This window comes from Rhineura floridana, chromosome 2 (assembly GCF_030035675.1).
Source record: "Rhineura floridana isolate rRhiFlo1 chromosome 2, rRhiFlo1.hap2, whole genome shotgun sequence".
In the NCBI taxonomy this organism is placed as follows: domain Eukaryota; kingdom Metazoa; phylum Chordata; class Lepidosauria; order Squamata; family Rhineuridae; genus Rhineura; species Rhineura floridana.
Genome location: NC_084481.1, coordinates 145,891,562 through 145,918,565, shown reverse-complemented (window position 1 = coordinate 145,918,565; position 27,004 = coordinate 145,891,562). Strand labels below are relative to the sequence as shown.

The following is a 27,004-nucleotide window of genomic DNA, read 5'->3' as shown; positions in this document are numbered from 1 at the left end:
AGAATATCTGTGATAAAAATGAATGTATTACCGAGAATGATGTTTTTGTTTCAAACAATACCTGTAATATCCTCTGATTTACCTTTTAAACAATGGCAAAAAGATATTTCTAAATTTGTATGGCAAGGAAAAAAACCAAGAGTTAAATTTAAATTACTTCAAGACGCTAAAGAAAGAGGAGGACTGGGATTACCAAATTTGAGACTTTATTTTGCTGCCTGCTGTTTAGTCTGGATAAAGGAATGGATCTTATTGAGGAATAAAAGACTATTGGATTTGGAGGGCCACAATCTGAAGTGGGGATGGCATGGATATCTATGGTATGACAAAGTAAAAGTAAATGTAGACTTTAATAATCATTTTATAAGACGTCCTCTGTTGAAAATATGGAATAGATACAAACCAAGGTTTTATTCGAAAATACCATTATGTGTCTCAAGTCAAGAAGCTTTTTATAGAAGAGAAATGTCTGGAAAAGAGAAATGGTTAACTTATCAAGAACTATTAGAAAATGTACATGGAGAATACATAATGAAAGAGAGAGAACAATTGATAAAGGAAGGATATAGTTTTCATTGGTTTGCCTATTTACAATTGTTAGAAAGATATAAAATGGACAAGAAAATGTATGGGTTTGAAATAAATAAATCTGATTTTGAAATAGTTTTGTGTACAAATGACGAAAACATAATTGCAAAAATGTATAAACTTTTATTGAAAATGGATATGGAGGAAGAACAAGTAAAAGAGTGCATGGTAAAGTGGGCAAAAAATTTTGGTCATAACATACAAATGGATCAATGGGAAAATATGTGGAAAAAAGGCTTGAAATTTACATTATGTTATAATCTTAAAGAAAATTTTTATAAAATGATGTACCGTTGGTACATGACTCCAGAAAAGCTGTCAAAAATGTATAGTAATGTCTCTAATGTTTGTTGGAAATGTAAACAACAAGAAGGATCTTTTTATCATATGTGGTGGTCATGTAAAAAGGCGAAATTATTTTGGGCACAGATAGGTAGGAAGATGCAAAAAAAAATTCTAAAGATAAATATTCGGTCAAAACCAGAATTTTTTTTATTGGGTTTTATGGATAAACAAATAGAAAAGAAATATGGAAGAATAATATTATATATGATTACGGCAGCAAGATTATTATATGCACAAAAGTGGAAAATGGAATCAACACCAACAATGGAAGAATGGTTATTGAAATTAATGGACTTAGTAGAAATGGATAAATTGACATGTTTACTTAGAGAAAAATCGACAGATACATTTCTTAAGGAATGGAAACCTCTCTTAGACTTTTTGTTGAAAGATCAAAATAAAATGATGATACTGGGATTTGACGATTAATTAAGACAGCCTATGGAGAAAAGGGACTCTGTATGTATACATTAAGGGACAGGTTTGATGTATATTATATACTTATAGCTGATCTGCGACAAATCGGAAGTCAACTATTTTATTTTCATTTTTTTGTTGATGTATTGTTATGTCTTTTTGACTTTGTTTTGTTTGTTTTTGGAAAAATTTGAATAAAAATTATTAAAAAAAAAAAAAAAAGAAAATTATTATTAGGAACTCCCTCTTTCTCAGATCTGAGTAGGATAGGATGATAGGACACTGACAGAATGCAAATAAGAATAGTGTTTCAATCCATCTGGCGCTGCATTGGTCATCCCTCAAGTACTTACTCCCATCTCCACACAGTAAGGGCTATGGTTTGACACTAACCAGGATAGAAAGCTTCTGTTCTGCTTCCCCCAAGTACAGAGGAAGAGGGAACAGAATGCACAAGCCTGAGGTTTGTGTCTGTTCATGCTTGTAACTGCAACCATGGTTTGCTATTATATCTGAACCTAGTCATATTCATACACGTGTCTGGTGTTCATACTGTTTCAGTGAACCTTGATGTTTTTCAACCCCCAGGTTACCTCTTTTCCTAGGATCCATTTTGAAAGCAAATGCCTATATTCAGGCAAAAGAACTGCATGGAGTACATTTCTGATTCTGCTCCCAGAGAGGCAAAACACACATACAGGTAGGAGGGATTAAGCAGTTCAGAGATAAACTATGGCAGGGATGGGGAATCTAAGGCTTAGGGGGCCAATGCAGCCCTCCAAACCTCTCTATATTGCCATTGGGGTTCCCCTTAATCCACCCCCCTCACTGACCTTGCTGTGCTTTTGCCTGGCTGAAATGAGTCCTTCAACTGTGACAATGCCTCCTGCATGCCTAGATGGGTCACGGAGAGGGGAAAGTGTGTAGCAACCTCTTGACTTTTGCATGGCTAGGATGTAGCCTACTGTACAAAGGTAAGAGTCACATCCATTGTCCCACCCACATCTGCCTCTGGTCCCACCCGCCACTAGCATGCAGCCCCTGCAACATTGCCCAAAAAGGAATGAGGCCCTTGGGTTGAAAATAGCTCCCACCCTTGAACTATGGTTATTTGGAGAGCTAAATTTGTTGAAAACCCATATTAGTAGGGATGACCATTATAGATCTGCATTGTATCAATTCCCCATCTCCAAATCTGAACCGATAAGGAAGGAGCATCAGGGAGTGGGGAAAGGACAATAGAAAATGCATTGTTTTAGGGACTTGCTGAAATGAGTATACACAAAAGCTACTAGCCGCTTTTGGAAGGAAAACCCATCTTTCCTTATTTTCTTTCTTTTTTTAACATAGTAGTTTGCCAGAACCGAATAGCCAATGGAAGTGTCTTTAACTCATGGCCTCGTCAATTAATCCACTAAAGCGTTCATTGATTAATCTACCACAGTGAAGCTCACTTGCCTTGAGAATTGCCATTTCAAATTTGTACTACAAAATGGCATGCAATAAAAGATCTACAGGAACTATCACATCCAGTAATTTTTATAGTGCTGGCACAACATACAGGAGGTTTTGGCAAGCCGAGAAGTTTTTATAGCTTTTCTTTCCTCTTTTTGACCATGAGAAAATAGGATACACTGAAATCATGTTGCTACGAGAAGCCCTGTCTTAATAGTGCTGCTGGTGGCACTGCTACGTGTTATGACCGTTGCAGAAAACATTAGTGATACCACTATGCAGCAAACATACAGAAGTAACTATAGATATGCACAAGCATCTTTAGATACCCATATGTACATTTCTGAGAAACCAAATTTGCCCAGATGCATGCACATGGTTGTTAAAAAATGCATTAGATGTATATTCTCTCCCATGCATAAAATCTTTACTGAAGAGGACGTTGGTGTAACATTTCCCACAACAATCATAACATGTAGCACTACTTGCAACTGCAAAACCAGAAAATTTCTGGCAGAAATAACCAGCATTTATTTGGATTCAAATCAGTAATGGGAGCCACACTTCTGGTTAAAAATGATCTACCTACTGTATAGAAGATGCCTAACAGGCTCTCATTTTGACTGATGTATAATCTCCCCTCCAGTTTGTAAAGGGTTGCTACCATACAAATTTCAGAAAGCAGTGCCAAATTCCTGGAAAGACTTCTGAAGTTTCCATTCAACATTTCAAAGCAGCAAAAAGAAGGTGTGTTCACACAAGTGAATACTAAAAATGTGTGGGTTGACTGCTTATTTCATCTCCATTCCACATATAAATGCTACAAATTTGTACTTGTATAGCAGTTCTCAGCTGACCACCCTACAGCTCTTGGGTAAGGGTAAGTACCATCATCATAGCACGAATCTCCCTAGTAAGTCTAGATTTAGAGCTACATCAGTAGCAGGGAAGAGGAAGCACCCCAAAGTACTTCCTTTTGTGGTACAGGACTTTTCCTTAGAACTGTCACTGATGATTTGATGCAACTGGTCTTTCTGATTATGCTAGACCAAGTGCGGATTAACAGTAACTGGGATGAGGCATTACCCCAGTTCTAGTTACTTCTGAAACTAATTTTCAATGCCAGGGCTTAGCCCTGAAATACACAAAGAAAAAGGGGGGGAATGGCAAGCATCCCTTAGTGAGGCCTCCTTAAGTTACCTAATTAAATAAAAACTGACTGAGCCAACATGTATTTCTTGGCAAATTGAAATAGAATTCTCCACCCTTATTTTAGCCTTTATTATCACATAAACAATGTTCTTCATAAAAATTCTGTAGCTCTTTGCTCAAAATCCAAGGCCTTGCTTAGAAGAGGCAACCATATGTAGAGCCACTCATGAGAAGGAGTCCATCCAATTTGCTTTACAAGGCAGAAAGAGCCAAAGCAAGCATCAAAAGAACAAGCCAAAAGATAACACAAAAACAACTTTGGAAAGCTTTGACTGTCCACTTAAGGAACGGATGTTACCTGGAAATAGTCTGTGATGAAGGATCCAAGTTCACTCTTCAACAATCGCCTGAAAAGAAAGGGATCACATTTCATGAAAAATGTTTTACAGGCATATTTCCCAGAGCCCATTCAACAAAAATCAACTCTGTAAAACACAGGTATATCAGAACTGCAAGCAGTTTTGAAGCAGTTCTCTTCATTTCTTGCATATTTCCCCATGATGCATCTGCTATAGCCTCTGACAAAAGAAACAGCACTAGGTTTGGTGGTTTGTTGCCTTAACCCAGAATAGGTTTTCTTCTTACAGGAGCCAGTTGTTCTCAAAACCAATGCAATTTCGCTTTCTTAACTTGGCTTGGCTCAGTCACATGGAAGCATTTGCTTTACACCAGGAATGTGGCCCTCCAAATGTTGTTGACTCAACTCCCACCAGCCCCAGCCAGCACCGTCAATAGTCAGGGATGGTGGAAAATGTAGTCCAAGAACATTTGGCAGTCTTCAGGTTCCCCATCACTGCTTTACACTTTATTGCAGTACATCTTTTTGGGCCACAGAGTGATCAAGATTAGAAACACTGATCAGTTTGGCACTAGCCTGAAGGGGGGGAAATTTGATTAGAAGTGCTTCTTCTCAGCAAAGTTCCTTTTCAAGAAAGCATGAGCAATTAAGAATACTCTGACTAGTACTACCAGATATATCTCAATCCTAAGTTTTGTTTACTACCAAATTAAGTTCAGGACAAGGATAAGGAGTGCTGCAGCACTATTACAAGATCACAAACCATTACAAATTCACACACCACTTCAAGTAAACTTAACATATAATTAGACATTCAACAAAGTTTTATGCAAGACTTCACAGTTAGTGAGCCCAATTCAGTAGGTTCTGCTTCAACTATAGTGAGGCACTCGCCCCAGCTTGCTGTGGTGAGATGACCCCATTCATAAGACACTTGTCTCCTTGTGGCCTACAGTGTTTATTTTGATTATGTTGATTCAGCACAGAAAAGTAACCTGTCTTCATGTTAAATTCTCTTACTATAATGCTTGACAGATTATAAGCAACAATTTCCAAGTCATCCATCATTCCTTTTCTCATTGGCCAATTGCTTTTTTACCATCCTATTCACTGGGCTAATTAATTTGCTGACAAGAGTTATTATATGTAGATGTGAACTGAAGAACAGCAATGCTCTTCATCATGTTACTGACTGAGGCCTTCCAGCCTTCCCTAACACATTCACAATTCATATTCTTGCTACTAGGCAATCTGCTAAAAAAACCCTGACAACCACCATTCCTAACTTCCAAAATAGAAATACAACTTATGGTATACAGAACACATTTTTTAAAAAATTACAGAATGTAAATACACAAGATCATTAAGGGGGGGAACAGAAAGCAATCACAAATTGTCGAAGGGGAATTATAATATTTAGAAATTTTGCAACTTCCTTAGTTATTAAAAAAAACAGAGCCCTCCAATAAAATAACCAACAGAGACTCTAATATAATCCTGGGAAGGATTGTGTAATGGGGTAACTTCCAAAATAGTATCTTAGTCTGTTGTTTGTCTCCAAATGACTAATTGGCTAAATAGCCAATTTGTGCTTCACATCAATTAAACATCTGGAGAAATGTGTGTGGATACCAAGCAGAGGGTCTTTTCAGCACTAACACCTCTGCGATGGAATAGCCTCCCCAGAAAGGCTTGCTTGGCTTCATCTTTATAGCCTTTCCAGCACCAGGTGAAGACCTTTTTATTCACCCCGCCTTTTCATGTGTGCTTCAAATCCTGGCTGTAAATTGTTTTATGCTGTTTCTTATCTTTTATTGTTTCTTGTTTTTAATTGTTATATGTTAATATTATTTTGTTGTAAGCTGTCCAGGGAATATTTATTGATGGGTGGCTATGTAAATGGAATATCATTTCATTTATTATTAATATCATCAACACAGAAAGTAAAATAAATTGTACTACTGCTTTCCCACAGATTAAAAGACAAACTATCTTCCCAGCACTAAATTTGGAGAACGCATTAAGAAAACAGTTTGATGGGTGGTGAAAGGGGGGGTGGATTCCAGAGGCAGCCTGTAAAGTAATTTGTCAAAATACACAGAAGCAGTTTTCTTCAGATGATATAAAAATCAGTGAACAGAATTTTATGACGCCTCCATTTTTAAATCAAGACCTTGTGGGAGGAATTTCATGCCTTATAGATTTGTTGCCATGTAGAATATATTTTTTTTAAAAGTACAAAAAGGCTTTTATACTTCCATAGAGGATGTTACAGTTATTCCTGAGTGCATAACATTGCAAAACTCTAGCAGTACCATCCAAGCAATGACAACCAAACCACTAATAACCTTTTTGCTGAAACAGTTTGGATTCCCCTGTGTTGACAACATTCAAACTAAGTTCACAAAGGCAGGTGGGGACAGAACATGAAAAAGGAAAACGAGTTCATCCTTTATGACAGGGATTTCCAAACTGTGGTCCATGAGCTTCATCCAGGTGATCCATGGTATGTTGATAAAAATACAATTTAAAAACATACAGCACCTAGCACAGTGCATTACAATTGCTACAGAAGGCAGAAAAATCATTCAGTGGCCCACAAAGACCCACAGCAATTTTCAAATGATCCATGGGGGAAAATGTTTGGAGACCACTGGTTTATAGTTATCAAGATGGGGGAAGTATTTGAAAAGCCACAATTGATCTAATTGCAAAGAGAAATCAGAGCTTCGTTCTGTGAAATGGAAACAAACTCTGTCAAGTGCTCACTTTAATTTGCTAGCACAAGACACTCTAATCTTTATTAATATAACTATCCAACAAGGTTTTTGTTTAAATGAACTTAGTATGTGAGTCAATAGTATGTCTTTCACACTGTGAGCATCCCAACTTCCACCAGTGGACTGTGATACTCAAAATTTGATGAGTACTGAAATATGTGACAATAATGGAAGCCAGAGCCCCTACCCAGCAGCTGTCCAGAGGCCATGCCTATTATTTTCACACACAAGCAATTCAGTATTAAGCCATTAATTGCATGTCAGTTAGAACCCAAAGTGAAAGCATCCAGCCTCCCCAAAAAAACAGTCATCAAAGCAGAAATCTGATTACACCTCTCAAAAGATACTAAGAATTACAATGACAGAAGAATAGAAGACAACCCCAAGTCCAAGCTTATTTTTCTTCTACAAACCAGTTCAATTCAAATCACAAAGAACAAGCATTCCCACTGCACCTCATGAAGGAAAGCAAGGGAACTCCACAACATCCTTCCCTTACAAAAATCCAGCATCAAAATAAGGGGGGGGGAATGAAATGGACTGCCTTCAAGTTGATTCTGATTTATGGCGACCCTATGAAGAGGGTTTTTATGGTAAGCGGTATTCAGAGGTGCTTTACCATTGCCTTCCTCTGAGGCTGAGAGGCAGTGACTGGCCCAAGGTCACTCAGTGAGCTTCATGGCTGTGTGGGGATTTGAACCCTGGTCTCCCAGGTCATAGTCCAACACTCTATCCACTACGCCACACTGGAACTGAGTGGAAATTCCCCAACCCTATGAAATCTCTGCCCTGGATCATGCACATAGGGCAATGCATAAGAGTATATCTGATCATGTACAGAGTACAGTACACATAAGTCTGCCATTAGTAAGCCAGTCCAATTGCCATATTATCAGCTTCCTAGCCCTGAAGATATTTAAGTAATTTGGTGGAGTGCAGGTACAGTGAAAGTCAAAGGGACCTGTTAAGCCACCCTGCCAGACCATACGTTTGACATATAGGATTGCGGAGGGGATCTGGATGTCATCTTTGGGTCCCAGCTCAGCTGTCGGGGGGTCAGGTGAGCACCGCCAGCTCACCATGCCATTTGCTACTGCATAGTACACTTTTGTGCTGATTTCTCTCGAAGCAACAATTAGAGTGGTAGCTGCCTTGAATGTGCCAATAAAAAGAGGCAGGTTGTGAGTCTACTAGACCAACCATTATAGTCAGATCTCAGTTGCACCACTTGTTCCGTGTCAAGCAGGCTCTTCCACACAGCAGAGTCAGAGCAACATACCTTACATTTTCATTGAGGGTGTAGAGTTCATTGTTTTGTAAGCCTCCCCCTTTGAACACATTGATCACTGCTGTCTGAACACTGCCAAATAGAAGCAACACAGTTAGGGCAGCCATAAATAACTAACATCAGCATGATTTACATAAAGCAATGAAACTGCAGTCAAGAGCCATGTAAATATAACAATAAGGAGAGAAGGAGATTGTCCTGAAATTGCTTCTGCTTTTCCCCTCCTTCCTCCCTGGAATCATCAGACTTGTTTGCTGACGGCTGCCAATAAGTAACAGGGCTGAGAATGTAGTTTATACACACCAAGGGCATAATACGCACTCACTCACTCACAAACAAGCAGAAGTTGTAAGACCCACAGTAAGCTGCTGCCATTATGCATAAGAACATGATAAGAGCCTTGTTGAATCAGGCCAAAGGCCTATCTAGTCCAGCATCCTGTTCTTACAGCAGCCAACCAGATGGCTGTGGGGAGCCTGAAAGCAGGACTTGAGCACAACACCACTCCCCTCACTTGTAATGTCAAGCCAGTGGCATTCAGAGGCATATTGCCTCCAACAGTGGAGGGAGAGCATAACCATTGTGGTTAACAGCAAATGATGCAGCTCTTCTTCAGAGCATTTATATGACCACTACATCATCTTGTTCAGCACGAAGAACCACATTAGGTTTTTCTGCCTTCACTTATTGCTGCAGATATGGGGGTAAAAGCATAATGGGTGGCTAGAAACTTAAAAAGATCAATCACGTTTCACAGGGAACCACTGGCTATAAGAAGAAGGAAGGGACCAAGTATTGTATATGATCCAAAGGGTGCACATTTCCTGCCTCTGTGGTACTGCATGATCAATCACAGTGAGGAACTGAGGGTCCCTATTCTACCAGAGGTATTCCACAGGAAAGGTGGGGAAATATCCACTAAAATCATGACGAGGGAAAACAGACCTCTGTAATCAGAACAAGACTCATTGGTCCCAATCCAGCTGTGTGTGCATTTCTTTACACAAACTGACCCCTCTATCAAGCTTGACAACACTGTTAGCCATAGCAAGGCAAATCACCATTTTGAGGAGGAGAGGAAACTGGAATCAGTCACTGCTGTCCCCACAAAAACTTGATGCTGTCTATACTGAGAACAGCAACCATTTGATTAGGGCTGAGTTTATGACCCCTGATCTAATGTCAGAAGTTGCACACACACAATCAATTCATATGCAACACCAAACCACTGTTTAACATTATATCAGCAAGACTTGGGCGTTCACGTTCCCACCCAAGCTAGTGCTCAGATTCTTTTCCCAACTTCCAGTTTAGAGCAAAAACTGTCTTTACATCTGAATCAGAAAACAATGGCTTTCACTTGTCCTTCAAATGAGAATTTGACCACGGTTTAGCATTACACTTGAATAAACAGATAAGACAGCTGAACAAACATGGTTTGAAACTCTATCAAAAGGACAACTTCTGTAAAAATATAAAAATATACACCAAAAATGCATATCCACATAAACCAGCAAAGGTTTTTTAGTATGGATAGCTCATACTGCTACATCATTACATTAAATGTGGATTATTAGGATCTGATACTGTTTTCCTGTACACACAAAAACAGAGGCATTACACAAATGCATTCATTTCATCTTACCACACTTACTACATTCAGGAAGAAGTTAAACCAAGTGAAAAATCCAAAACTCCTTTGACAGCCACAGCTCATGCCAGATCTGGAAAGGGGCATATCTCAGTGGTACATCACATGCTTCACATGTGTAAGAGCAAAACTTCAATACCTAATGTATCAGATAACGGAATTGGGAAATTTATGTTACTGAGAATTTGGACAGCACTAACAGTGAGAGTAGAACAGCACTAAGGAAGACAAACTAATGGTGTGATTCAATAATTTTCATTCATCCAAGCACCCCTCCACATGCTATAGAGCAGTGGTTCTCAAACTTTTTTGGTTTGCGGCACACTGTAAAAAAATTTTTTTAAAATTCTGCCGCACTTCGTGTACAAAATTAAAAATATATTAATATATTTTAAACTATGAATAAAAATAGCTTAATAATAATATACTTTCATAATATTCGCGGCACACCTAGCCACCTCTTGTGGCACACCAGTGTGCCCCGGCGCACAGTTTGAGAATCACTGCTATAGAGACTCTGACTGGTTTAGGAAGCCAGATTCATACCTCATGGTTTGAAGTTTCCATTAGAAAAATGGCTGGAGTTTGTTTTAAACCAGGTTCACATGTAAACACTAAGCTGAGATTCTTCAAATGTTCTCTTCCTCACCTGGCTTCCTGGGCCTTGTCCATGGTTAAGTGTTACATGTGAACAAGGCCAATGTGTATATCTACGTAAATAAGTTGAAGATACATGATGGAATGTGCACACGGTGTGCAAATGGAGCTTCCCCCATGGTATATGCACATTTATACAAATGAGCAAAGAAGTGCAATAGCATGTGCATAAGGCAGCTTGTTAGGGTGCATGCGATTCTGCTCACCTGTTCCATGCAGAGTTGGAGCTGAGCTGTAGAGATTGCCGAGCTGCTAGGAACCGTGGCAAATCACTCAGCACTGGGGAGCTCATGAAACGCGGCCTTCGGAATGAACCCATCTTCTGAAACTGGAAAACAAGAGCTGGGGCTATGGTGAAATCCTTGGTCATAGGTTCAGATGGAAAGGGTCCAGGAAGTGGCTTTGTGAAAAAGGGCCAATAGAAAATGCCAAGGGTAATGCCTTTCCTCCCTTTCTTCAGAATCAAAATTCAGTCTGTAGCAAAAGAAAAAGGAATCGATTAAAACTGAGGAGTATTCAACAAAAGCATCCTGTGTATGAAATATAGGATCCAACGCTAATAGAATGACGCTGTCCCCCTGAGCATCTTGCAGTGCAATGTAACAGACTGAGAATCCCCATCAGCGCCACTGTGCTCACTGTGCCTGTACAGTTCATGATGCGTCATGCTAAAAAAAAACCCTTTCATTGAAATACTACTTCACTTTTATTGAGACACTTTGGTTTTGGACATTAATACACAGTACAGTGAAAAACAGAAATATAACCATCCCTTCAGAAATGTAAGTTTGTATTGTACCACTAAGAAACAGTCTATGAAAAAAACAAACAGACGAAGGATGACAGAAGACTCAGACAACTATATACTTGGATAAGTTCAGTTTTCTGGGGAAGGGCCACAGCTCAGCGGTAGAGCATCCGTTTTGTATGCAACAGGTCCCAACTTCAATCCCTGGCATCTGCAGGTAGGGCTGGGAGAGGAGCTTGTCTGAAATTGTGGAGAACAGCTGCAAGGCAGTGTAAATAATAATGAGCTAGCCGGACCAATGGTTGGACTCAGTATACGGCAGCTTAAACAAAAGGATTCCTCCTGCATTGTTTTCACAAAGTATGTCTGCCTGATTGCAGGTGATATCCCTCCTAACACTGCAGCCCCTGAAACAGCCTTTCCCAACCAGTGTGCCTCCAGATGTTGTTGGACCACAATTCCCATCTTTCCTAACTATTGGCAATGCTGGCTGAGGCTGATGGGAGTTGTGGTCCAACAACATCTGAAGGCACACTGGTTGGGAAAGGCTGCCCTAAAACATAGCCCAAACTTTTGTGAGGTTTCTATAACCATCCAGAGAAGCTCCAGGAGGGGACAGCAGGGTGGGAAAAGAGCCACTGCATGAACAGCTTCTCAGACCCAGAATTGTTGAAAGTTGCCTACTTCTGATCAGCTGCTCTGGGCTAAGCATGTGAAAAGACGATTGATACTCATTGCACATTTAAGTGATACCACAACCTGTACTTTGGGGGAAAACTTACTTGATACCAATGAGAAAGACTTAGGTTTGAAATGCCAAGGCCCTGACAGTTGTTGCCAGTGGAAAGGTCCTTTAAAGTTCAGACACATGCCTCTCCCACTAGTAGTTAGGATTGTCACTATGCCAGAGGAGATTTATTGTGTCACCCAGTCTGGTTTTGTTTTGATTTTTAATTTCGCTCCGGGGCACAGCTAGACAAGAAAGTATATAAATTAACAAAAAAATCAAGGAAAGAAATCAGAATAATCAGGGGCAGTAAAAGACCAAAGATATATTCAAGGAAGAAGCCCAGGTTCAACCCTTGGCACCTCCAGATAGGGCTGGGGAAGTCCCCTTCCTGGAAGCCTGGAGAGCCCCTGCCAGTCAGTTTAGACAATACTGAATGAGACAGACCAGTAGTCTGACTCAGATGTTCCTAATTTTAAAAAGGCTGTTTTCTTCACTCCGGTCAGTGTTAATAAAGATTCACATGTGCACGCCAATGGTGTAAGGCTGTGCCATGTGTGAAAATGCCACTCACGCTTGCATCAGACAAGAAGCCGGCTGATGCTTGCTTAAGGGTATGTATGAAGTCTAATCACTATGGCAGGAAAAAAAAAAAGGAACTCCTTTTCCAGGCCACAGAGATGGTTTCTCAGCCGCTGAAATCCTCTGCTATTTATAAAGGAAAGTTTAGCTAATGCTAAGCCTGGAAGCATTTGCCAAATACTGCAGAGCCACTGTGCGATACCAACCACAAACCAGGTTCCACAAAGCTTTATTTCCCACACTTGAATGACACCAGCATTTCTCTCATCCTGAGTTCCCAGGTTTCCTTCTGAATGCCGCTCTTATCTACAAAGGCAGCTCTTAGTCATTTGCTAGCCATGCTATTTCCACATACTCTCCAATATGTTATTATAGTCAGGGCTGAGAATCATTAATACAGTAATAAGGTTCTCAGGAACCCTCTTGGCATTCTGGCAATTTCGGTTATCAGGAATTTACAGTGTATAAACAAAACACTGAGCAATAAGCATTTAACTGTGTGCTGCAAAAAAAAAAGGAATCAATCTTTTAAACGCACACACATTTCAGCAAAGGTAATTTCCATCACTGCTATTTTCAAATGTTCCCTCATTCATCTGAATTGCTTCCTGCAACCACAACAGCACTAATGAAAGCAGTGGAGCCTAAAGTCTATTAGTCACAGGGTCAACCACAGCAGCATCAACTTCTCCAGCTGGCACAGCAGCAGAGGAAGAGGACAACACAGCTAAGGGCAAAAGAACCTTAAGAAATTAAACTGTAGCTAGACAACTTTCCAAGCATGTCCTATCAACCCATTCACACAGGTTGCACCTGTAGTTGTCTAACTAGACACCAGAGACTACAATACAAAAATATGCTGCTGTTTTAGAAAGAGCATTCTTTATACCAGTCAGTGCATTCAAACCACACTGCAAGCTCTCACACTGCCCACAACGAAAGCGTGAGTCATGCAGTCCATGCATGGCAAGGATGTGCACCCACATGTACCTAGTTTCACACAAACACAGTACCAAGTACAGAAGGGGCAAGAGAAGATGCTACTCTTAATTCTGTTATTTAAAAGTCCTATTATGTATTTGTAGTCAAAAGATCCATGACAGGTATTCCCAGCTTTCTTTGGTTGAATTTGCTCTTCTTTTACCAGCACCTGGTAGTCTCTTCTTTTTGTACAGGCTCCGGTTTAACAGTAGGGGCCAGTCTGCTAGGACATTTGGATATAAAGTATCCTACAACAATAGAGAAGGCTGAAAGAAAGAGCCTCCAGACCCTTTACACCCCTTTAATGCAAGGATTACCCTGACGGCAAGGGGAGTTACTGCACGAGGACTCAGTCAAGTTCTGAGGAACTAGATGGGAGAGTGAAAGTTCTTGCTTTTCACTACCACCCCCAAATGATAAATAGCCTCACTTCCTGGGTTGGGTTTAGGTGTTTTTAAACACACACACACACACACACACACTCACACACTTTCAGGTCCTGTTGTTAGTCTCGCTACCTTTTTCATTAGTATGCATAAAGCATCAGCATACATGGTATGCTACTGAGTTTGCGGCCTATTGCCAAAATAAAACACAAACACCATCCATTAGGTTAAATCATGGGCCACTTTATTAAACAGAATCAATTAGAATAATGAACCTGCAGAGGGAAAATCAAGTGTGGGAGCATTCTGATGATCCAGGCAAAGCCTGCTTGCAGCCATAAGACGACCAAACCTTGCCTGAGCCCGGGGCTGCCCTGTGCCAGACCCCGGTTCAGGCCACACCCTGAAGATGTGTAGGGGGTCCAACCCGCATCACCACCCCCTGGAGCCCTGAAACTCCGAGCGGATGAGGCACGTTTGCCCCAAAGGCAGCCCGTATTCTGCCCCCGGGCCGTATAGCCCTGAGCTGCAGGCTTCTGGACCGCCTATCACCCCCAAAGGTGCCTAAAGGTGTCACCTAGCTGCCCTTTCCCTTTTAACCTTTTCCCGCACTTCTTTGCCACAAAAGGGGGACAAGCCTCTGCTTAGTCTCCCTTTACCCCACACCCAATAAGAATCTCGTGCAGGCCCCTCTGCAGGCCCATCAGGAAGATGCCATCATTGCCTCACCAACTGCATGTCCGCACATGCCTGCCACTGAGGGCCTTGCCCTCCATGTCTGACCACAGCAGACGACCTGAGGCTACCGTGGCCTCAACTGCATGTCCTCACATGCCTGCCACTGAGGGTCTTGCCCTCCCTGTCTGACCACAGCAGACAACCAGAGGCTATCGTGGCCGCAACTGTATGTCCTCACATGCCTGCCACTGAGGGCCTTGCCCTTCAGTAACCAAGGTCAATCCCACCCAGGGGAATGACCACCACCTGCAGAACCTTCCACCCTGAACCCTGCTGGAACAACATGGGTAGGAGACCATCCCAGCGCATACTCTGTCGACCCAGCCACCAAACCGTAGCCCACCATCAGAGGCCCAGCTGTGAACCAATGTGCGTTTGCGGCCCGAAGGCCAGCCTATAAGATCATGCCATGGCTGCAGAGTAGGCTGCGCATCTGCTCCATCCCCATCCAGCAACCTGCCAAAAACAGAAACAATCGTGAACAGTTGGGTCCCGGACCTTCAGACTTGCCCCGGGGTTAATGTATTCATGCGCCCCCTACTTCCACCTCCCAACGGCCTGCACCTGCATATACAAAACCAAACAGACCGTCCCAGGTAGGCAATCCCACTGCCGGGTAGGGAACCCCAATTCCGGAGAAGCATGTCCCCAAAACCCGCATGGGTCTGCTCCCAGGCACTGCGACACTAGACCAAAACTTTATGAGGGAAGATCCCTCCCCCTGGATATCAGGCACTAGGCCTGTAGCTTCAGGCCAAAAACACTATGATGCCCTCATGGGGAAGTGTCCAGTCCTGGGGCAGGATAAAATAATGGAGTGACTCTTGTATCCCTGGTCTGCCTGGAAACAAACTTCGGACCACAGGATGGCTCGTAGGGAAGTCTGACCTGGACCCAAACACCCCCGCCCCCCATCCGGAAGGCTCCAAAATTAAGTGCGACGGCCGCTGCATGCAACTGCTGAGCTTTGAAGCATGATGGTCACAGGGCACCTCCCTGATCAACAATCCCTGGCGGGTCAGGTGAACACGGATGATGAGGATAAGGGTATGGGGGTGTGCATGGGCCAGCCGGCCAGCACATGACATATCCCAAGCCGTCTGAATGGTCCTAAAGGCCCCCTGCCAGCCTCCCTAGCGACACACTGACAGACAAGCTTTACTCCTACCATCCGTGATGAATTCCAGGACGTGATTCATAGGAATAGGCCACACTTTGCATAGCCCCTGCCAGCCCCTAACTCCCAGGGATCCCCTCCTGCCCTCTGATAGCTGGTGAGCATGCTGGGGCAGCAGATAGGCATATGGCCATCTCTGACTCCCATCCCCCATCTCCCAGTATGCGGTATGGGACTAGCTGAGTCGGTCCTTCCTCTAACTGAAACACCATTGACGCACTGCAGGAAAGGAGGGGGCCACACCGCAGGTTGGCGCATAAGGCAGCCAAAACCCTGAACCTGTGGTAAGGCTGTGAAATCCCTGTTATGGCACCATAAGCCCCACCGCAGAAGGCCCCCAACACCTGAAGGGCAGAAAGCAAACACTTTCCCAGCCCCTGAAAACTCCAGGATCTTGATCTGCAACAGTTCAAGCTTTTCCCGGACAGCCTGCAGCCCTGGGTCCAAAAGTCAATCTTAATACCCTGGAAGGTGAACACTGGGGCAGGATCCTCCATTTTCCCAGCTGCCAAAAGAACCCCCCAGTTCATAGCTATGCTATAAACTGTGCCATCAGGTGCTAACATGCACCCAAAGTCTGCCCTACCTGTGAACTGTAAATCATGAAAATAGTGCCCCACTGCTTCTGAGCTCTCTCGTCTCCTAACTGTCCCTTCCAAGAAGGGGCTGAAGTGCTCCATGCATAGGTAATGCTCTGCTGCACAGTTGACCTAAAAGGCAAAACTCAGCAGCTCAAAATCCACCATGTGTAATAGCTGGCAATGCAGGCAGATTAGCTGCCACACTTGCCCATAAGGCATCTCTGCCACAGGCGTGCACTATATTGAATGAAGTGTAGTGCACTGTGCATAGACTATCTGGTATGAAGCCATCACTGACTGACCCCACTTGTATGACGGATGGTGAATCAGGTAGACTTCGCCCACTGCCACTTTGGGCACTATACGGGGGGGGGCATTGTGAGAGCAGAGGTAGGGGATGATGGGAAGGGGCCAGTAACCCTGCCCAACTGTATGTCTTTATCAGTCTTCCTCTGGACCATTGCGTCCATACCTAAGACTGATTTAAGTTTGCTGGCCATAAGGGCAAGCCGGGGGCCACAGTATAGGATCTGGAAAAACCGCATAATAAAGAAAAACCTGCCTAATAAAACGAGTCTCCCCATAACTGGGCAGTCTGCAAGCAAGGTCCATAGCACCTCGAGCTTAGCTGGGAAGGGACACTTTTCTTGAGCAGCCTCTGCTGGGAGCTGCTTCCCACTCCTTTGAGGGGCCCTGGCCCCACATATCCTTCTAGTCTGTTGTTGTGCCTTTAATTGCAGGCTCATATTCAGCAGTTATTAGATGGCATGGAGTTGAGCAATGTCATCTTCTAATGTCTGCAGATCAAATGACTCTTAAAAGCACAGGATTAGTGGCCTGTAAAAAAGGTGGCCACCTTATCCACAGACCAGTTTGTAAACTAGCTAAAGAGAAGATGCAAGCAAATGTGCAGCCTGCACGTGATTACTGAAAAGAATTCCATTATATTTAAATAATTTACTCAGAGAAATATGAATTGGAGCAATTCTATGCATACTTACTTATGAGAAAATCCCCCTGAGTATATTGTTACCTCTTCCCATGGGAGGGTGCATGTGATTGCACACATACAGCAGAATCTTATGTATGGTTACTCAGAATATCGCAGATTAAATGGGTTTTAGGACTGAGGTGTATGGGACTTAACTGATGGAAAGGTTCGTATATTTTTACCTGGGTTTTGAAGAACGTATTTGGGGAGGAGAAGCTTAACAGTGAAAAAGAGGGGATGAGTTCCCTTTGCATTTTTGGAGTTGAGGTAGTTTTGGAGGTGAGGTTGCAGCACTAACTGGGATCCCTACTGGCTCCTGCAGCCTCCTTTCTATCTCCGGCTGCCACCCGCCCTCCTCAAAAAGCCTCTGCTCTTTGTAATTACATATCATTGCTCCCATCCAAATGGCCGCTACATTATGACAGAGCATCTTTAGGGTATTCTGCAAAAACAAGTAGCGGCCACGGGCAGCAGGAGGGTGCGGGAGTGCAGGCAAATTTTGCCCCTCTCTGAACTTTCCTGGTTTGCAAAAACAGTGTGGAAGAGGAATGGCCTTCTCAGTACATCCCTTAATAAAAGCATCCCCACAGATGGCTGTCCGATAGCCCATTACCTCTCTGGGTAATTGGTAAATGAAAAGTAACATTTAATTTAAACTAAAAATACACTTCAGTATCAAGAAAAGGAGTCTATTCCTATTTCACTTTCTGTAATGGGAAAGGGGACCCCAATAGAAGTATCTCCTGGACCTAACTGGAGGCGCTGAGGACTGAACCTGGGGACCCTCTGCATGCAAAGCAAGTGATCTGTTACTGAGCTACAATCCTCCATCTCCAGGGTCCGAGATCCCTGTAAATGGTAAAATAATCCTAGCAATAACAGCACATGAAGTGCATTGGCTCTGTTCCACTGTTGAGGCATCTGCAAGCAGGTACAAGGTACATCCTTGTACAGGTACATCCTTGAGACATACACAAGGGACATTTAGGTAGGATAAAATTCCCCTTCATGTAGCTGCCCCACTCAGTGCACCAAACTCAGTGCACACCACCCGGCTGTACCTGCACTCCTACGGCCCAGGCTTTACCTGCGCTGCTACCGCCCAGGCTTTACCTGCGCAGCTACCGCCCAGGCTTTACCTGCGCAGCTACCGCCCAGGCTTTACCTGCGCAGCTACCGCCCAGGCTTTACCTGCGCAGCTACCGCCCAGGCTTTACCTGCGCAGCTACCGCCCAGGCTTTACCTGCGCTGCTACCGCCCAGGCTTTACCTGCGCTGCTACCGCCCAGGCTTTACCTGCGCTGCTACCGCCCAGGCTTTACCTGCGCTGCTACCGCCCAGGCTTTACCTGCGCTGCTACCGCCCAGGCTTTACCTATGTTACCACCACCCCAGCTTTACCTGTGCTACTATTCTGCTAAAGTCGGCGGTGGGGGCCTGAGGCCAGCTTGACCGTCCCTTAGCGCTAGCCTCCCCCCCCAGCAAGAGCTCACAAAAACAAATTTGAATGTCCTGGCCTGAGTGCCTGCTGTGCCACTCCCAGGGTCGCTGCCGCGCCTCACCACCGCGCCTCGCCGCCGCCACTGCACCTCTCCCAAGAAGATGAGGGATCGCCGCCGCTGCACGCAAAGGCCTGGCCTAAGGAAAGGCCAGGGAAAGCTCCACGTGTGCTGAAGGCGCCACGCATGCTTTCAGAAGGCGCTGCCGCCAGGCCTCCCGCGGTCAGAAGGTCTCACCACCGCCGTTGTGAGGCCTCAAGGGTGCCGAGCCGGGAGCCTCGCAGCAGTTGCCCCTTGATGGCGGCCTGAGCTTCGGCTGCGGCCGCAAACTCGCCCCTTTGCCCGGCAAGTACCGGGCACGGAACGGGATTCACAGGGAAAAAAGTTATGCTTCTATTCCTAAAGACCTTACAAACTACTGTATCTAATCATGAGCAAGTAACCATCAAGCTCCCCCTAAACACACACATACCCAAACTCCTCATAGGTGTTTTTTCAGATAGTTAGGTGATCACTGCTATGCATGTGACCAACACTGGCTCTACATTTGAAGGGTTGCATATACTAGGGGTGCATATGCTAGAAGTCCCTTTCACCAGCTTTGGATGGTAAGACAGCCGCTGTCTTTTCTGGACCAAGATAGCCTGACCACTGTTGTCCATGCACTGGTAGCCTCCAGGTTAGACTACTGTCATGCGCTCTATGTGGAACTACCCTTAAGGTTGGTCCAGAAGCTGCAGCTGGTGCAAAATGCGGCAGTGAGACTGCTCACCGGAGCAGGTTATCGCCAACATATCACTCCACTACTGAAAGAATTGCACTGGCTACCTATTAACTACTGGGCTAAGTTCAAGGTTCTAGTTTTGGTGTACAAAGCCCTATACAGCTTGGGACCAGGATACCTGAAAGACCGTCCTATCCCTTATACACCTAGTTGATCACTGCGCTCTGCAGGTGAGGGCTTCCTGCAGACACCATCTTATCAGGAGGTCCGTTCCTCACAACATAGGAAATGGACCTTTAGTGCAGTGGCACCTACCCTTTGGAATTCCCTCCCCTTAAATATTAAATAGGCACCATCTCTGTTATCTTTTGTGCACCTCCTCTTTCAACAAGCCTTTTAAGTAGAGACCTTATCCCAGTCTGCATCTGTGTTGGAATTGCTTTTTAATATATTTTTAAATATGTTTTGGTTTAATATATTTCAAAGTCTGTTTTTATGATGTTTTAAAGTGTTTTAGTGCTTTTGTTTGCCATCTTGGACTCCTAGTGGGAGAAAGGGTGGGATATAAATCAAATAAATAAATAATATACCAACAAACAGAACATAAAGTTTAACCTACATTATTTCAAACATTGAGCCTCTGACAAATGCAAGTTTTAGCATAAACTGCCCAAATCCAGAGAATATATTTCTCCTCTTCTTTCCCCACACAAAAAAAACACAGATAATCATGTTTTAATATTTTAGTTGTCCCTTCTTATTCTTTTTGCCATGTCAGGGCAAGAAGCACTAATTTATGGGGGGGAGGGATACATAAGGAGGAACTCAGCCCTTCCATAAAGAGAGCAGACTTCTTGTAGTGCTTTATGAGGCCCAAATAAATGAACACCAATATTTCCCATTCCTGTGCATGTTAACTTGGAAGTAAGTCCTATCAAGTTTAATGCAACTAATTCAAAAGCAAGACTACCCAGGAGCACTAATAAGCTGGAAAAACACTTTCAGATCTGGTACCATATTAAATTTCACAGTGGCTTACAACTTTTGCCAGAGGGACTAGGAATTTCCCGAAGGCTGCACTAGCAGGCAAGGAAGAAGAGCTACACGTTTTCTGTAAAATGTTAACTATTACTTTTAACATTGATGTTGAAATTCCTTCTTTTTTTGGTTAACAATGGCAAGAGATATTTTAAGTGTTCGTACCAATGATGTTCAATAATTATATGAATGTGTTTTTTGCCAATTTTCCTAGGAAAAAAACCTTGCTGTATTGATTCTATACATTCATACCTAAATTTAATAATAAAGAGAACCTATGTGATTCTTCCCTTTTTTAATGTGTTTTGTCTCTATAAAACAGATCAATGAAAATGAGAAGTGATGGGTCTTCAGCCATTTTTCTAAGGAAATTAAGGAATTGTAGAATACATGAAACTACCTGGCCCTTACAAATTACTTTGCGAGATTTACAGTGCAATTTTATGCATACTTGCTTGGAAGAAAGTTCCACTGGGTTTAATTGGGCTTGCTCCATAGAAAGTGTGTTTAGGAATTCAGCCTAAGCCTATTGTCATGCAAAAGTAGAGCTGCAATACAAATTATTCAGCTTCAGTATTTTAGATAGAAATTAGAAACTTTTTTAAATTTATTTTTTTGTACAATGTATTGCTTTATTGATGTATTGCTTTATTGATGCATTGCCTTGTTGTTGTATTTTTATATTTGTGTTTACTTTTTCTGTAAGCCACCTTGAGGGCCATTTGGCCGAAAGGTGGGGTATAAATAAACATAACATAATATAACATTAACATAACATAACATAACAATTTAACAAACTTTTTTAAATTTCCAAGTCTTCATTCTTAGCATGCTGGCAGACCATGCTAGCCAATACCCAGTATCATCTGCTTCCATAACAAAGAAACTGACCTTGTTGGATATTTTGTGTTTGTTTGGGAGCCCAGAGTCAGGCAATTGTGACAACATATGTAGCTCTAAACCACCAGCCAATGAATCAATGACTTCACCCACACTGTATTTTGAACCGTAGCCTTTTCTGCCAAGCCAGTTTTCAAAACTGGGCAAGTTTTAAAAACGGTTTGAAATGTAGAATCAGTAAAAAGTATGTGGGGGGGGGGGGAGAGATGAGGTCAAAAGTCCTATTAGGCATGTAGAAGCCCTTGGGCATTCTCATAGGTGCCCTTTGGGTTGTGCTTCTGATGGCTGCCCAAAGAACATAAAATACTTGAACTTCTATAATGGGCAGATAGCCCACAAGGTGTAACTAAAACAGTTTCCTGAAACGATGGATGCTGAAGCATGCAAATAATCCAGGAACACTGTTTATTAATAAAGCTATAGGAATGATAAGCCTCTAAAAGTCTTACAAATACCGGTTCAAATGCAAGTGACTGAGAAACAATTTCAGAAGCCTGTTTGCCTACACATAGCTTTGTGTTAGTGGCTTCTGAACCTTATTAGTTGGAACTAAGCTAGTGAAGTTTCAACACAAAGTAGAAGACTTCACTGCCTAGCCACCTGCATGCAGTTCTTATTTGCCCTGGGCAGGTGGCTATTTACAAGTCTGGTATTAGTTAAAGTGCTTAGATTTCTATTTGTGGATTCCCGTTTAAAAAAAATGCCTGAAATAATTTTAGATATTTTGGAACAAGTTTTTAAAAGAATCAGTCCAAGAAAGATCAATCCAACTCTTTAGAGTTTTTAAAAATACCACACAGTACCTTCCCATGCATTAAGATCATGCAATAGAAAAAGAATCACCCTAGAATCTATTTTCCTGCTTGCTTCCCTTTCAAATCATGTAAATCTTTAACTAGGTGTGTTATTAGTGAAATTCTTGATATGGGTTCAACTGATAAGCTCCAGACTCCAGGTTCATTTCCTAAACACGTGTGTGTGTGTGTGTGTTTAAACTTATTATCAGCAGATGTAAACAGCTTTTAAAATTTCACTGTTAGCATCTTGTATACATATCATTTATATGTACCCAGGTATACTTGGAACATGTATATACTACTAACTACTCTTCAGACTGAGTCAGCCAATCCTACAATGCTTTCTCCTCCCACACATGGGTGTTTCTGATCAAATTATTTGGTTACAAAAAGGGAAACTAGGAAAACTAAAGAGCATCACAGATTTTTAATGCCTTCCCACTTAAGAGCATAAGAACATAAGAAGAGCCTGCTGGATCAGGCCAGTGGCCCATCTAGTCCAGCATCCTGTTCTCACAGTGGCCAACCAGGTGCCTCAATTCTCTCTCACCATAGTTTCCTCAGCTTTCTGAATGTTCAACCTGTCTAATTTGACCCACTTCCATCAGAAATCTTGTTTGCTGGCCAGATTCCCTAGAACTCTTATATAAGAACATAAGAAGAGCCTGCTGGATCAGGCCAGTGGCCCATCTAGTCCAGCATCCTGTTCTCACAGTGGCCAACCAGGTGCCTGGGGGAAGCCCGCAAGCAGGACCCGAGTGCAAGAACACTCTCCCTTCCTGAGGCTTCCGGCAACTGGTTTTCAGAAGCATGCTGCCTCTGACTAGGGTGGCAGAGCACAGCCATCATGGCTAGTAGCCATTGATAGCCCTGTCCTCCATGAATTTGTCTAATCTTCTTTTAAAGCCATCCAAGCTGGTGGCCATTACTGCATCTTGTGGGAGCAAATTCCATAGTTTAACTATGCGCTGAGTAAAGAAGTACTTCCTTTTGTCTGTCCTGAATCTTCCAACATTCAGCTTCTTTGAATGTCCACGAGTTCTAGTATTATGAGAGAGGGAGAAGAACTTTTCTCTATCCACTTTCTCAATGCCATGCATAATTTTATACACTTCTATCATGTCTCCTCTGACCCGCCTTTTCTCTAAACTAAAAAGCCCCAAATGCTGCAACCTTTCCTCGTAAGGGAGTCGCTCCATCCCCTTGATCATTCTGGTTGCCCTCTTCTGAACCTTTTCCAACTCTATAATATCCTTTTTGAGATGAGGCGACCAGAACTGTACACAGTATTCCAAATGTGGCCGCACCATAGATTTATACAACGGCATTATGATATCGGCTGTTTTATTTTCAATACCTTTCCTAATTATCGCTAGCATGGAATTTGCCTTTTTCACAGCTGCTGCACACTGGGTCGACATTTTCATCGTGCTGTCCACTTAAAATTTTATAAGACACTCAGACAGGTTGCAATTGTAGTTTAAACATTCTAAAGATAAAAATAGGAATTTGATAGCTAGCCGGTACTTAAAGGAGTACTTAAAGTACTTAAAGCTACCCAGTACTTAAAGGAGCAAGTAAAAACAAAATGTCCTTGATCAGGCCTTTAGAAAGTTCACAGAAGCTCTGAAGAACATATTTGAGATGATTGTTCAGTTTCATATTTATTTATAAAAGCTCACATATGCTTATTGATTTTCAAACACGGAAGACCTGTGGAATTCACTATTATCAGGGGTTTCCAAACTGTGGTCCACTAACTTCAGTCAGGTGGTCCACATGTTGGTATTAAATATTCTTTTTTATTTTTAATAGTATTTTATTGATTCTTTTATTTATTATTTTTATTGTTTTATATTACAATTTGAATTCAATAAAATGCAAATTGTAATACAATAAATACGATATAAGAAATAAAAGCAGCAATAAAAATACAATTAAAAATTACAGAGCATCCCGCACAGCACAAAAGGCCTAAAAATGATTAAGTGGTCTGCTAAGTCCATCAGCAATTTTCAAGCAGTCCATGGAAAAAATATTTGGGAACCATCATAATATATATTCTGGAAAGTTGTTTGACTATTCTCTATGAATTTAGACACCTCTTAAGGTATCGTAACCAAATTTTTCATGATAGTTTCCGAGATCAAGGAGCAGATTTTAATCTGTGTTTGGTTACAATTGGACACCATTTTGAATCAAGATGGTGGACTGAACCATTCAAAATTGCACTGATTTTCACTATTGATTTCAAAATTGTACTGAATTCTTGGTTTCATAGAATTCCCAAGCAACCCCAGATATGAGGCTGCTGGTAGGAAATAATTCTCTAAGGATAAGAATCTACAAGATGAATCCCAATCTTAAAAGACATCAAGTGGATTGCAAAGTACTATGTAACAGCAACTATAATGTGTATGTACAACAGAATCCTTTGTAATTAGGGTTTCCAGCCATCAGCCAAAACATGTCAACTGACCCTTTAGAAAGTCCAATGCTGCAAGATAAGGATGCATCCAGTGTTTTCTGCCCCATTTCTGCAGCAGCCTCTATGGCTATATACATGATCGCAGGGAAAACTGGAAGGTAAAAGGGCTGGAGCAGAATTAGACAAAAGCTTTACAAGGGTGACACAGGAAATCTGGACTGATAGTTGGAAACCCTAGTTCTAGTAAGGAATAGGAAAATTTTACATTTTTAAAAAAACAAATGCACAAATGGGCTCATGAAACTATGGTTGCAATATGGCAGAGGTCAGCAACTAGTTTTGCAGGAAAGCCAGTTTGAGATAGGCATCAGGGGTGCATTCTACACATATTAAAGTGACCTGCCATATAGGCCTCACTCCTCCCTGCCCTATTTCATTTCAGAAATGGAGAAGATGTAGCCTAGGAGCCACCAGCTACTGACTATGTGGAATATACTATACAGGATACTTTTATTCTTAGAACTCCCCTGCTGACAAAGGCCAAAAAAAAGGCCATCTCACCTAGTAAGCTATTTAAAACTTTCCTTTTTCAGGAAGCCTTTCAAGCAGAGATATTTGTCCCAGTCTGTATCTGAATTGGATACGAAATTGTTTTTTGAATATGAAGTTGTTTTTAATTGTTTTTATAAGTGGATTTTTTAAATTGTTTGCATGTATGGAATTGTTTTTAATTGTTAATGTTTTTACTATGAAATTTCTTTGAGATATATTGTGGGAAGAGATTCATGAATGAAATCAAATAATTAAATAAATAAAATGCCCATACTGTAGGGACCTGCCTGATGTTTATTGGAAGCACATTCCAAAGGATAGGTGCCACCACACTAAAGGTTCTGGTCTTAGTGGGCATAATACAAACTTTGGGACTGTATAGCATTACTAAGAGTGTCTCTCTCTCTCTCTCTCAAGCATCAAAGGTAGAGTTATACAAGGCATGGCATTCCTGGAGGTAATGTCTGTTAGCCATTTATAGTTCTATCTGGCACAAAAATATGTCCAATTATTTTTAAGACTTCTTCAGGGAGGCGCCTCAACTCACAGAGTTTGTAACCATTTCATGTGCACTGGCTTGTCAATGGTATTGAGCCTCACCACATGGAAGCTTATTACAACATGTCTCTAGCTGTACTTTAATCATTTATATCCCACTTACAAAATCACAAGATTAAAAAAATCAATCAAGCCTCAAAACACACCAGCATAAAAATCCACGAAAACAGCATAAAAACAAATTGAGATAAAACAAACAGCCATCCCATATATGGTTTTCAAAGCCCATCTACAAGCAGGAAGAGAGCTGGAAGGCCTCCTTGACCAGAGAACTCCACAGCTGAAGTACCATCAGAAAGAAGGAAATAAGTGATAACCAATGTAATTGTCGCAAGATACAGGTAATATTTTCCAGAAGAGAGGAACCAGGACTGTCAGGTAGGCAGGATCCTTAATTTTCCCATGGGTCAGGTCTGACAGGTGGGTGGGATTGTCAATTGAGGTGGCTTTGAGATGCTGCCAATCAACAGTGTCTGCAACCCCTCCCCTCGCCCAGCCGCACCTTTACTTGCCCCACACCTGATATCACACACCTATAGGGCAGGTGGGTGTGGTTTGGCCAAACTGGCCTTGCAGATGAAATGTGGAGGCTCACCTCTGAAATGTTCTCTGACTGCTCCTACCATCTTCCTAGCAGCTGCATTTTGAACCAGTTGCCAAACTATCTTTAAAGGCAACCCCACATAGAGTATTGCACTAGTCCAGTTTGGCTATAACCAACAGCAGATCTACCTTCTCAAGGCAAGTTTGCAGTTGGTGGTTCAGATTAAGCTGGGAAAAGGCCACAGACATCACTTGGATAGACACAGAGAACCTCTGTCAAATTACATACTTAATTCTTCAGGGGGAGTGTACCCAGAGCAAGATGCACAATTCTACCCAAATCCAACTTCCAGCCAACAGCACCT

General features: G+C 42.2%; 1 protein-coding gene across 8 annotated transcripts in view; it reads right to left on the bottom strand.

Annotated features, from left to right (window-relative positions):
- The window catches only part of PRR5L (proline rich 5 like), a 101,883-nt gene that overhangs the window by 58,179 nt on the left and 16,700 nt on the right, over positions 1-27,004 (bottom strand). For 7 of the 8 annotated variants that reach the window (XM_061610797.1, XM_061610800.1, XM_061610803.1 and 4 more), the window contains exons 2-4: positions 10,898-11,165; positions 8,375-8,455; positions 4,316-4,364 (exon numbers count right to left, since the gene is read on the bottom strand). In XM_061610797.1, the coding sequence (XP_061466781.1) occupies positions 4,316-4,364; positions 8,375-8,455; positions 10,898-11,061 (294 nt within the window). In that variant the 5' untranslated portion in view covers positions 11,062-11,165. The remainder of the gene's footprint in view (positions 1-4,315; positions 4,365-8,374; positions 8,456-10,897; positions 11,166-27,004) is intronic. The other variant, XM_061610804.1, reaches the window with a different exon arrangement.